General features: G+C 43.0%; 1 protein-coding gene across 8 annotated transcripts in view; it reads right to left on the reverse strand.

Moving 5' to 3' along the window:
- Positions 1-13,472, reverse strand: part of LOC106052104 (EH domain-binding protein 1-like) — a 111,755-nt gene that overhangs the window by 20,564 nt on the left and 77,719 nt on the right. For 7 of the 8 annotated variants that reach the window (XR_008777063.1, XM_056024574.1, XM_056024576.1 and 4 more), the window contains one exon: positions 9,930-10,003. The exons of the other annotated variant lie outside the window; for it this stretch is intronic. Coding sequence is in view for 6 of the 7 variants with exons in the window: in XM_056024574.1 (XP_055880549.1) it covers positions 9,930-10,003 (74 nt within the window). In the remaining variant the exon portion in view is untranslated. The remainder of the gene's footprint in view (positions 1-9,929; positions 10,004-13,472) is intronic. 8 annotated transcript variants of the gene reach the window in all.

The following is a 13,472-nucleotide window of genomic DNA, read 5'->3' on the forward strand; positions in this document are numbered from 1 at the left end:
CTGATAGAGAAGATCGTAACAATATTGATATTCAACTAATTTTGTTCACAAACTATGATTTCTCCATAAAAATAGGACCGCCCCCCACTCAGAGGGCTAGAGTGGGGAGTGAAGTAGAAGCAATCGCCCCCCCCCCACTCAGAGGGCTAGAGTGGGGAGTGAAGTAGAAGCGATCGCCCCCCCCCCCACTCAGAGTGCTAGAGTGGGGACTGAAGTAGAAGCAATCGCACCCCCCACTCAGAGGGCTAGAGTGGGGAGTGAAGTAGAAGCGATCGCCCCCCCCCCCACTCAGAGGGCTAGAGTGGGGAGTGAAGTAGAAGCAATCGCCCCCCCCACACTCAGAGGGCTAGAGTGGGGAGTGAAGTAGAAGCAATCGCCCCCCCCACTCAGAGGGCTAGAGTGGGGAGTGAAGTAGAAGCAATCGTCCCCCCCCCCCACTCAGAGGGCTAGAGTGGGGAGTGAAGTAGAAGCAATCGCCCCCCCCCACTCAGAGGGCTAGAGTTGGGAGTGAAGTAGAAGCAATCGTCCCCCCCCCCACTCAGAGGGCTAGAGTTGGGAGTGAAGTAGAAGCAATCGCCCCCCCCCACTCAGAGGGCTAGAGTGGGGAGTGAAGTAGAAGCAATCGTCCCCCCCCACTCAGAGGGCTAGAGTTGGGAGTGAAGTAGAAGCAATCGCCCCCCCCCCACTCAGAGGGCTAGAGTGGGGAGTGAAGTAGAAGCAATCGCCCCCCCCCACTCAGAGGGCTAGAGTGGGGAGTGAAGTAGAAGCAATCGACCCCCCCCCCCCCACTCAGAGGGCTAGAGTTGGGAGTGAAGTAGAAGCAATCGTCCCCCCCCCACTCCCCCTCAGAGGGCTAGAGTGGGGAGTGAAGTAGAAGCAATCGTCCCCCCCCCCACTCTGAGGGCTAGAGTGGGGAGTGAAGTAGAAGCAATCGCCCCCCCCCCCCACACCACTCAGAGGGCTAGAGTGGGGAGTGAAGTAGAAGCAATCGTCCCCCCCACTCCCCCTCAGAGGGCTAGAGTGGGGAGTGAAGTAGAAGCAATCGCCCCCCCCCCACCACTCAGAGGGCTAGAGTGGGGAGTGAAGTAGAAGCAATCGCCCCCCCCCCACTCAGAGGGCTAGAGTTGGGAGTGAAGTAGAAGCAATCGTCCCCCCCACTCAGAGGGCTAGAGTTGGGAGTGAAGTAGAAGCAATCGCCCCCCCCCCACTCAGAGGGCTAGAGTGGGGAGTGAAGTAGAAGCAATCGTCCCCCCCCCCACTCAGAGGGCTAGAGTTGGGAGTGAAGTAGAAGCAATCGTCCCCCCCCCCCCACTCAGAGGGCTAGAGTTGGGAGTGAAGTAGAAGCAATCGCCCCCCCCCCACTCAGAGGGCTAGAGTGGGGAGTGAAGTAGAAGCAATCGCCCCCCCCCACTCAGAGGGCTAGAGTGGGGAGTGAAGTAGAAGCAATCGTCCCCCCCCCCACTCAGAGGGCTAGAGTTGGGAGTGAAGTAGAAGCGATCGCCCCCCCCCCCTCAGAGGGCTAGAGTGGGGAGTGAATTAGAAGCAATCTTCCCCCCCCCCCAACTCAGAGGGCTAGAGTGGGGAGTGAAGTAGAAGCAATCGTCTCCCCCCCCCCTTTACTCACCGATTCGGCTAAGGTACCAGAAGTGTAGCGACATAATATAAAAATTATATAGTAATTAAACTAATTTTGTTCAAAAACTATGATTTATAAATAAAAGTAGGACCGCCCCCTACCCACTCAAAGGGTTTAGGTGGGAAAGATAATAGATTTATTCGCCCCCCCCCCAACCCACCCAGGGGAACGACATAATATAAAGATCGGTTAAAATATCAATAACAAGTTCTAATCATATAGATATTTGATTCTTTTAACAAGCTGTGATTTCTACAAATTAATCGGACCCCCCCCCCACTCGGAAGTTCGGGGGAGACGGGATTGATACCATCGCCACCTCCCCACCCCACCAAATCGTTTAACATACTAGAAGGGGGGGGCTAAAAAATCTAAAAATAGGTTGAAATATAAATAATTAGTATATATTATTAACAAAACTAATACATTCGTATACAAATTGTGTGATTTCTTTATTAAAATAAAATTCGTCCGCCCCTACCCCCCTGGATCCGCCAGTACGGAATATTTCTTCTCCATCTATTGTGTGTGTCATGTCAAGACTTCAGCAATACATATTTCTAAAAGGTTTCCAATGTGAGTCCCTTAGGATTAAAAGTGAAAGTCTAGGTCCAAGGTAGAAGAGAAACAGAAAACTGAAGAACTAAATTTGACTTGGAAAACCAAAGACTAGAACTCGATAGAATAGAAATGTTAATCACTCCCCCCCCCTTTTTTTTTATATTCTACCACCAAGTCGAGCACAAAACAAGCAAAATAAAATATAGGGGAAATAGCTGCATGTTTGCAGTTATATATATATATATATTAATATTGTGATATTTATTTCCCTTTTTTTCTATATAAAAAATAGAATAGGAAGACATAACGTGTACGGTACCCGACAGTCAGACAAACAGATAGAGTGAGTTGATTAAACCTTTGTAAAAAAAAAATTTTTAAACTGAAAATGAGATGTTTAACAAAAATGGCTTCCTCATAATTGAGTGTGATTCAACCAGTAGGTACATCATTGAGTGTGATTCAACCAGTAGGTACATCATTGAGTGTGATTCAACCAGTAGGTACATCATTGAGTGTGATTCAACCAGTAGGTACATCATTGAGTGTGATTCAACCAGTAGGTACATCATTGAGTGTGATTCAACCAGTAGGTACATCATTGAGTGTGATTCAACCAGTAGGTACATCATTGAGTGTGATTCAACCAGTAGGTACATCATTGAGTGTGATTCAACCAGTAGGTACATCATTGAGTGTTATTCAACCAGTAGATAGTGAGACGTGTCTTGTAGTTCTACTTGTCTAGTAAACAGATCAGCAACAGCCAGTGAGACGTGTCTTGTAGTTCTACTGGTCTACTGAACAGATCAACAACAGCCAGTGAGACGTGTCTTGTAGTTCTACTTGTCTAGTGAACAGATCAGCAACAGCCAGTGAGACGTGTCTTGTAGTTCTACTGGTCTAGTGAACAGATCAACAACAGCCAGTGAGACGTGTCTTGTAGTTCTACTTGTCTAGTGAACAGATCAACAACAGCCAGTGAGACGTGTCTTGTAGTTCTACTTGTCTAGTGAACAGATCAACAACAGCCAGTGAGACGTGTCTTGTAGTTCTACTTGTCTAGTGAACAGATCAACAACAGCCAGTGAGACGTGTCTTGTAGTTCTACTTGTCTAGTGAACAGATCAGCAACAGCCAGTGAGACGTGTCTTGTAGTTCTACTGGTCTAGTGAACAGATCAACAACAGCCAGTGAGACGTCTCTTGTAGTTCTACTTGTCTAGTGAACAGATCAACAACAGCCAGTGAGACGTGTCTTGTAGTTCTACTTGTCTAGTGAACAGATCAGCAACAGCCAGTGAGACGTGTCTTGTAGTTCTACTTGTCTAGTGAACAGATCAACAACAGCCAGTGAGACGTCTCTTGTAGTTCTACTTGTCTAGTGAACAGATCAGCAACAGCCAGTGAGACGTCTCTTGTAGTTCTACTTGTCTAGTGAACAGATCAGCAACAGCCAGTGAGACGTCTCTTGTAGTTCTACTTGTCTAGTGAACAGATCAACAACAGCCAGTGAGACGTGTCTTGTAGTTCTACTTGTCTAGTGAACAGATCAACAACAGCCAGTGAGACGTGTCTTGTAGTTCTACTTGTCTAGTGAACAGATCAACAACAGCCAGTGAGACGTGTCTTGTAGTTCTACTTGTCTAGTAAACAGATCAGCAACAGCCAGTGAGACGTGTCTTGTAGTTCTACTGGTCTAGTGAACATTCTTTTTTCCTCAGCTGGCAATTCTTTTCGAAACAAGTGGCTGGTGACAACACACATTCAAGTACTTAGTGAAATGACCAAATGTGGTGCAATGAAATAGAACCCTACGGCTTACTGCTGCCTACCTGACATTGGACTGACAGATAGTTTAATTCAAGTAGCCTAATAATTAGTAACAAGTGGACAAAAGACCTCGGGGACCTAAGGTAAGGCTGAGTCTGCCATCAATGGCCAAGTGTCAAAACTAGCGGCTAATGGAGCACTCCTGGACTTGACCAGAGTCCACTTGAGTTGTTTGACTTTTCTTCTCCTTGTGACATGGAGGACCACATACAGAGAGGAATTCATTGTCAAGGAGTCTCCAAATATTTCTACTAGCAGCAGGGGGACATCTTGAGGCTGGGTCACGTGATGGGACATTTTGCCATCTATTTTTAGCTCATGAGCGAAGAAACTTGCTACATGGCGGGGGGGGGGGGGGCGAGTCTATTTGTTTGGGGGACACGTTAAAAGTAGAGATCAAGAAAAAAAAATTACTTTGTAAAAAAAAAACTTATCTAAGAGGAAAAACTCCTAATTTACAAATATCTCTCTCTATAATGTTGAAGTTATTTCCCTTCTTCGATATGAAATAAAATTATTATTTACCAATAATTAATTGACTAATTGGTTAATTTTTTTATTCATTATTGTTTAGTTAGGTAGAAGAAAAAATTGTTTCAAGTTTCAACCTTAGAAAAATAACGTGTTCAAACTTTTTATCAGTCATAGAGTGAGTTGATATTAGCTTTATAATAAATGGGACTTTTCTTTTTTCAACTGCTGGCACGAGACTAAATGGGATAGTTTCCTTTAGTCCGACACATTTGGTTTTCTGGGTTTTTCTGACTCTTTAGACACATTGGTGGGGGGGCGGGGCACACGTTGTCAGTCATGTGATGTAGAAGAATATCAAAGACAAATGTTTATGTTTTATTTGCTTACCCTGATTGAAAACAAAATCAAAACAGTCAAAGTCATGGCACATTTTTACAAAGCTTATATCAACTCACTGTCTGGGTAGAATCTTGGACACGTTATTTCTCCCCATTCTCGGATCAAATTGAAACTTTTTACAATTTTTCATTTTTCGATGACAACCCGATGGAGAATTGTGTAAAGTTTTAACTTGATTCGAGAAATGGGAGAAAAAATAATTTCAAACTTTTGACCAGCCAGACAGACATATAGAAAGATTTGATCTAAGCTTTGTTAATAGGGGGATCGTGAGACTGATCTGGTATCATTTCTAAAACATTCAGGGCCAACAGTTGAGTTGATAATAGACTTACTGTTCAACGAAAATTTAGCACAAAAAATAACACCAGAGGGGTGCACACACGCTCACACCAACAAAGAAGACTCACACACACACACCAACAAAATAGATACACACACACACCAACAAAGTAGACTAAGACAAAGACACACAGCAACAAAGCAGACTCACACACACACACCACTGAGAGAAGACATCGCCTTTTGTTGTTCTATAGGAACACACTTTCGAGTGGTATCTACAAACTTCTACAGACAAAATCATTCTTCTGTTCTGAGCTGTGTGTACACCACAACAGGACACAGCTTGTTGCTGCTTTTTTTCAAGGTTTTATGTAAAAAAAAAAAAAGGTTTCTGTTACTTTGACTTCTACTCTACATAGCACTGATCAGTTCTTTGATATGGTCTAGAAGTCTCAGTTACTTGATCAAGTACTCTGTGTGACTAGGTCAAGTACTCTTTTACTCTAGACGTATCTGTGACTAGGTCTACACGTCTCTGCGACTATGTCAAGTACACTAGAAATAGAAGTATTTGTGACTAGCAGTAATTGGAAAAGGGACTTCAAAAAAATTTCAGGAAATCGTTAAACCCGCGTCATGTGAACTGGTGTGACGCGATATGAACTGATGTGTTGTGACGTGATGTAAACTGGTGTGTTGTGACGTGATATGAACTGGTGTGTTGTGACATGAACTGGTGTGTTGTGACGTGATGTGAATTGGTGTGTTGTGACATGAACTGGTGTGTTGTGACATTAACTGGTGTGTTGTGACGTGATGTGAACTGGTGTGATGTGACGTGATGTGAATTGGTGTGCTGTGACGTGAATTGGTGTGATGTGACGCGATGTAAACTAGTGTGTTGTGAAGTGATGTGAATTGGTGTGTTGTGATACGAACTAGTGTGTTGTGACGTGATGTTAACTGGTGTGTTGTGACATAAACTGGTGTGTTGTAACATGAACTGGTGTGACGTGAATTGGTGTGTTGTGACATGATGTGAACTGGTGTGTTGTGACGTGATATGAAGTGGTGCGCTGTGACGTGATGTGAATTGGTGTGTTGTGACGTGAATTGATGTGTTGTGACGAAATGTGAACTAGTGTGTTGAGACGTGATGTGAACTGGTCTGTTGTGACGTGATGTGAAGTGGTGTGCTGTGACGTGAACTGGTGTGTTGTGACGTGATGTGAAGTGAATTGGTGTGCTGTGACGCAATGTGAACTGGTGTGTTGTGACATGATGTGAATTGGTGTGTTGTGGCGTGATGTGACGTGGTGTGTTGTGAAATGAACTGGTGTGTTGTGACGTGATGTGAAGTGGTGTGCTGTGAACTGGTGTGTTGTGACGTGACATGAACTGGTGTGTTGTGACATGAACTGGTGTGTTGTGACGTGAACTGGTGTGTTGTGACATAAACTGGGTGTGACGTGATGTGAACTGGTGTGTTGTGACATGAACTGGTGTGTTGTGACATGAACTGGTGTGTTAAGACGTGATGTGAAGTGGCGTGCTGTGACTTAAATTGGTGTGCTGTGACGCGATGTGAATTGGTGTGTTGTGATACGAACTGGTGTGTTGTAACGTGATGTTAACTGGTGTGTTGTGACATGAACTGGTGTGTTGTGACATGAACAGGTGTGTTGTAACATGAACTGGTGTGACGTGATGTGAACTGGTGTGTTGTGACATGGTGTGAACTGGTGTGTTGTGACGTGATGTGAAGTGGTGTGCTGTGACGTGAATTGGTGTGTTGTGACGCGACGTGAACAATTGTGACGTGATGTGAATTGGTGTTTTCTGACATGAACTGGTGTGTTGTGACGTGATGTGAACTGGTGTGTTGTAACGTGATGTGAAGTGGTGTGCTGTGACGTGAATTAGTGTGCTGTGACGTGATGTGAATTGGTGTGTTGTGACGTGAATTGGTGTGTTGTGATGTGAAGTGGTGTGTTGTTAGATGATGTGAAGTGACATGAACTGGTGTGTTGTGGCGCATGTGAAATTGTGTGTTGTGACGTAAATTGGTGTGTTGTGACGTGATGTGAAGTGGTGTGCCGTGACGTGATTTGATGTGTTGTGAATTGGTGTGTTGTGAATTGGTGTTTTGTGATCTGAAGTGGTGTGTTGTTACATGATGTGAAGTGACATGAACTGGTGTGTTGTGACGCATGTGAAATGGTGTGTTGTGACGTGAACTGGTGTGTTGTGACGTGAAGTGGTGTGTTTTGACGTGATGTAAACTGATGTGTTGTGACGTGATGTGAATTGGTCTGCTGTGACGCGATGTGAACTGGTGTGCTGTGACGTGATTTCGTGTGTTGTGACGTGAACTGGTGTGCTGTGACGCGATGTGAACTGGTGTGTTGTTACGTGATGTGAAATGGTGTGTTGTGACATGAAGTGGTGTGTTGTGACGTGATGTGAAGTGTTGTGTTGTGACGTAATGTGAACTGGTGTGTTGTGACGTGATGTGGTGTGCTGTGACGTGAATTGGTGTGCTATGACGCGATGTGAACTGGTGTGTTACGACATGATTTGAACTCGTGTCATGTGACTGAATTTGTTTTAAAATATGTACAAATGAAGTCTATTGAGTGTTAATGATATTGATTGCTTTGATTTCAACCATGCACACAAAATGCAAGTTACTATTCTGTGTCAATTTAGATGGGTGAACATTTGACAGCTTTTCTTCTTTGTGCACTTGGCATCAACCTTTATATCTGGCTCCAGGCAGAACATTGAATGGCTAGTGCCCAACTATTGGCCTGATGGGCCTTCAATGTCAAGTAAACACAGCGATATCAGATGTTGGAGAAATGTTTGAAAATGTTTTTTTTGTTGTTTTTTTTTTTTGCCTGGACCCAACGATATTTCCTTCTTTAAGTAAAAATCGTGAAAATTCCTATTACTAAGTTTAGAAGTCTCTGCGACTAAGTCAAGTACTCTCTGTGACTATGTCCAGTAGTACCTGTGACTAGGTTCAGTACTAGTAGTCTTTGACTAGGTTAAATAGTCTCTCTGACTAGGTTCAGTAGTTCAGTATGAAAAGGTCTAGTCCTTCACATACCAATATTTGATACGGTCTAGTAGTCTTTGTGATATGGTCTAGACATCTCTTAAAGCTTGATAGTGTCCACCGAGAATCACTATTCGTCCAGATCCTACGACACCTATACAGTCAGTCTAGTTGCTGCATTAAAACAGAAGAAGGAACAACCGAGTTTTTTAGCATTGAGACAGGTGTGAGACAAGGGTGGATTTTATCTCCCTTCTTCTTCCTCCTAGCCATCGACTACATAATGAGGAGAGCAATGAACCAGACTGCCTTTAATATTCCATGGCGTGAACAAAACCGAATGACGGACTTGGACTTTGCCGATGACGTTGCCCTACTCGGGGCTACAAATAAAAGCATACAAGAAGTGACGGAGTGCCTAGATAGAGAGGCACCCAAAATTGGCCTCCGCATACACTTGGATAAGACTAAAATTTTGCGAGTGGGATACAAGGCAAAGGGTGCCCCCGTCAGACTTGGCTAGTCAAAGCTTGGACAAGTTCCCATACCTTGGCAGCATCCTAACAAACGATGGGGGGGGGGGGTTAACTAGATTGATTTGTTTTTTAAAATATCCATTTAGTTTATAAATAAGAATAAAATACATAAGTTTAAATCCTTTAAGTTTTTACAAACCCAAATAAGGTGCTAGTGTACATTTTAAAACTAATTTCTACAAAGATCCAGAATTGGATTGGGATGTTACAACTTCCGTCGACACGTCTACTTTTCAATGTCCAAACATTTTTCTTTAGAATGTCCTTGTTGTGTCTCTGAAGCATGCAAACAATAAACTCACTAATTGAATACTTAATTGTGATAGAGTCATTATTCTTGTGTGCATGTAGGCCGACTAAACAAATAGTGTTTGTTAGTTTTAAAAATCCTTTTCTTTTTTGGGGGAAAACAAGGGGGAGGGGGGAGTATTTAGCGTTACAAACATTCTGGAACGGGTACGCATAAGTCAAAAGTTTGGGGAATACTGACCTAGACATACAAATCTGTGCGATAGAAATATTTTTACTAATTGTTTTTGTTTAGCTTTTAGCTTTCTCCATGCGCTATGATCCTATCACTTGTCTGGACCAGTTGTGAAAGGGATGGGAATAAGGGGCTCAGAGCTCAAGATACCAACACATCTATCAAGTACGAGGTTTCTTTCCCTTGTTCAAGATACCAAACAAAATAATTAATTACCAAGAGTGAATTGTTTAATTTTTTACATTGTGTTTCAACTAAAAATAATTGTACGAAATTTCAGCTTGATCCGAGATTGGCTGTGGGAGAAATCACGCGTACAGACATTTTGACCAGAGAGTCAGTGGATATGAGCTTTGTAAAAAAAAGCCTTCACTCGATTTGTTCAAATATTTGGACAAGAGTTATTCAAATTTTCCTTACCAATAGAATTGAAAGTGCCAATGAAAAAATATTTTGTCAGCCCAAAAGCTTCCTGCTCAGTATGAGTACTTTCGATAGACATTAAGAGATTTAAAAAGAAATTATTTATAGGTCGCACAGAATAGCATTTTTTAGAAGTCAAAACGATGCCTATACTAGCATGTAATGTTCACACCCTATTTATCTAGTCTTAGGTAGCGTGATACCATTGTATGACCTGAACTCCCAGGGGATGTCTCACCTTCTATGGCCAGCATGGCCCGCAGTTCTCTATTCAGCAACTCGAACCTTCGCTCTAGATCGTCTTCTTTCTCTCTGAAACAAGACAAGCAAGGGACATTAGGTCAGACTCGCATCACACTCACTACAGGGACTTCACTTCGCCACTGTCAAGGACATCTATTTGTAACTCTTTGAGTAACTAGAACTCTAATCATTAGATAGTCACATCGGGTTTGAATCTTTGCTTCAAAGTAATCCTTAACCAGAGACTTTGAATCAGCTGGAACAGTGGTCTAAGTACATGAATACAAAGAGTGGTTCCTTTTTGAATTGATCAGAAAAAGATTTTGGGAGCCAATGTGTTTGTGTATGTGTGAGTGAATGAGCCAAAACAAAAACACTAAAAAAATATATTTAAAAAAAAAAGCTTATACGAAGTGAAATTGTAGTAATTAATTTGGATCAGTCATGTAAGAAATTAATTTGGATCAGTCATGTCAGTAATTAATTTGGATCAGTCATGTCAGAAATTAATTTGGATCAGTCATGTAAGAAATTAAATTTGTAATAATAGATTTAGACTAACGACGATAATCTGAACAAATATTTTTACAAATTGTTTTTGTTGGGCGCTATTTCATGCATCTAGCCACACTAGGATCCTATCTGAGCCACTGCACCACACTAGGATCCTATCTGAGCCACTGCACCACACTAGGATCCTATCTGAGCCACTGCACCACACTAGGATCCTATCTGAGCCACTGCACCACACTAGGATCCTATCACTTGTCTGAGCCACTGCACCACACTAGGATCCTATCACTTGTCTGAGCCACTGCACCACACTAGGATCCTATCACTTGTCTGAGCCACTGCACCACACTAGGATCCTATCACTTGTCTGAGCCACTGCACCACACTAGGATCCTATCACTTGTCTGAGCCACTGCACCACACTAGGATCCTATCACTTGTCTGAGCCACTGCACCACACTAGGATCCTATCACTTGTCTGAGCCACTGCACCACACTAGGATCCTATCACTTGTCTGAGCCACTGCACCACACTAGGATCCTATCACTTGTCTCAGCCACTGCACCACACTAGGATCCTATCACTTGTCTGAGCCACTGCACCACACTAGGATCCTATCACTTGTCTCAGCCACTGCACCACACTAGGATCCTATCACTTGTCTGAGCCACTGCACCACACTAGGATCCTATCACTTGTCTGAGCCACTGCACCACACTAGGATCCTATCACTTGTCTGAGCCACTGCACCACACTAGGATCCTATCACTTGTCTGAGCCACTGCACCACACTAGGATCCTATCACTTGTCTGAGCCACTGCACCACACTAGGATCCTATCACTTGTCTGAGCCACTGCACCACACTAGGATCCTATCACTTGTCTGAGCCACTGCACCACACTAGGATCCTATCACTTGTCTGAGCCACTGCACCACACTAGGATCCTATCACTTGTCTCAGCCACTGCACCACACTAGGATCCTATCACTTGTCTGAGCCACTGCACCACACTAGGATCCTATCACTTGTCTCAGCCACTGCACCACACTAGGATCCTATCACTTGTCTGAGCCACTGCACCACACTAGGATCCTATCACTTGTCTGAGCCACTGCACCACACTAGGATCCTATCACTTGTCTGAGCCACTGCACCACACTAGGATCCTATCACTTGTCTGAGCCACTGCACCACACTAGGATCCTATCACTTGTCTGAGCCACTGCACCACACTAGGATCCTATCACTTGTCTGAGCCACTGCACCACACTAGGATCCTATCACTTGTCTGAGCCACTGCACCACACTAGGATCCTATCACTTGTCTGAGCCACTGCACCACACTAGGATCCTATCACTTGTCTGAGCCACTGCACCACACTAGGATCCTATCACTTGTCTCAGCCACTGCACCACACTAGGATCCTATCACTTGTCTGAGCCACTGCACCACACTAGGATCCTATCACTTGTCTCAGCCACTGCACCACACTAGGATCCTATCACTTGTCTGAGCCACTGCACCACACTAGGATCCTATCACTTGTCTGAGCCACTGCACCACACTAGGATCCTATCACTTGTCTGAGCCACTGCACCACACTAGGATCCTATCACTTGTCTGAGCCACTGCACCACACTAGGATCCTATCACTTGTCTGAGCCACTGCACCACACTAGGATCCTATCACTTGTCTGAGCCACTGCACCACACAAGGGAACCACCTGAATTCGAACTTATTGCTCACACCTCCTCAAGCCGACATACTAACCATACTCTGCTAGTGAGGCACTTGTGACTATAGAAGATTGTCTAGTTATGTATTGTTTGTTTCAAACTTACTTTAAAGCGGCGACCTATAAAGGGGACTAATTCAGATTATATCACCACTTCAGTCAAGTACAAAAAAAAAAAAAAAAAAAAAAAAAAAAAAACTCTCATTTTCGAGGTACCAAACAAAATAATTAATTACCAATAGTGTATTAACTAATTGGTTCAGTTTTATCAATGGATTCTTGTGTTGTCAGGTCAAAGAAATCATTGTACAAAATGAGTTGATATAAGCTTTGTAATGATATCTATTTATAAAGCATGCATATGACATTCTCATAAGTACCTGACTAGTGCATAAGACCGTCAAAGTTGAAACATATGCAGTGTGTGATAGAAGGACGCCAGTCAAAAAACGTGACTATTATAACTATGTGTATGAAGACTATTATAACTATGTGTGAAAAGACTATTATAACTATGTGTGTGATAGAAGGACGCCAGTCAAAAAACGTGACTATTATAACTATGTGTATGAAGACTATTATAACTATGTGTGAAAAGACTATTATAACTATGTGTGCGAAGACTATTATAACTATGTGTGAAAAGACTATTATAACTATATTTGAGAAGACTACTATAACAATGTGTGAGAATACTATAACAATGTGTGAGAAGACTACTATAACAATGTGTGAGAAGACTACTATAGCAATGTGTGAGAAGACTACTATAACAATGTTTGTGATACGAATTGTCTAAAAAAATGTCCAGTCTATGTTTGAGATGTACTACGTATGCAAGGTGTCAGTGTTTATGTTGCTGGCCCTAAACACATTTCTTCAAGCTCGCCTCGTTCTGATCCTGTAGGCTAGAACGAGGCTCACAGCTAAGAGGATTAGCGGCTTGGACTGAAATCTTCTTTTAGGAAGCCATGGGAGACATGCGCAGTGAGGGAGCTCGTGCACACATCACGTCAACATTTGCAAGAGAAAAATAAATTGGGGGGGGGGTGACATTTATGTTTTCATTATTTCAACGAAATATGATTTATTTCACTAAATTACTAGCACATTTTCTGTTCTACATCAGACACATATACACACACTCCTTATCAAAAAGGGAACTTTCCTGTATTCCAAGCACTTGCCTATGACTACTAGCTTGAGGTCAAGAACACTCTTATGTATTTATAACCATCGAATGAGAGCTAAACATTGAGACTAAACTGCTGTTGTTTTTTTTTA

The sequence above is a fragment of the Biomphalaria glabrata genome, chromosome 3 (genome assembly GCF_947242115.1).
Source record: "Biomphalaria glabrata chromosome 3, xgBioGlab47.1, whole genome shotgun sequence".
Classification (NCBI taxonomy): domain Eukaryota; kingdom Metazoa; phylum Mollusca; class Gastropoda; family Planorbidae; genus Biomphalaria; species Biomphalaria glabrata.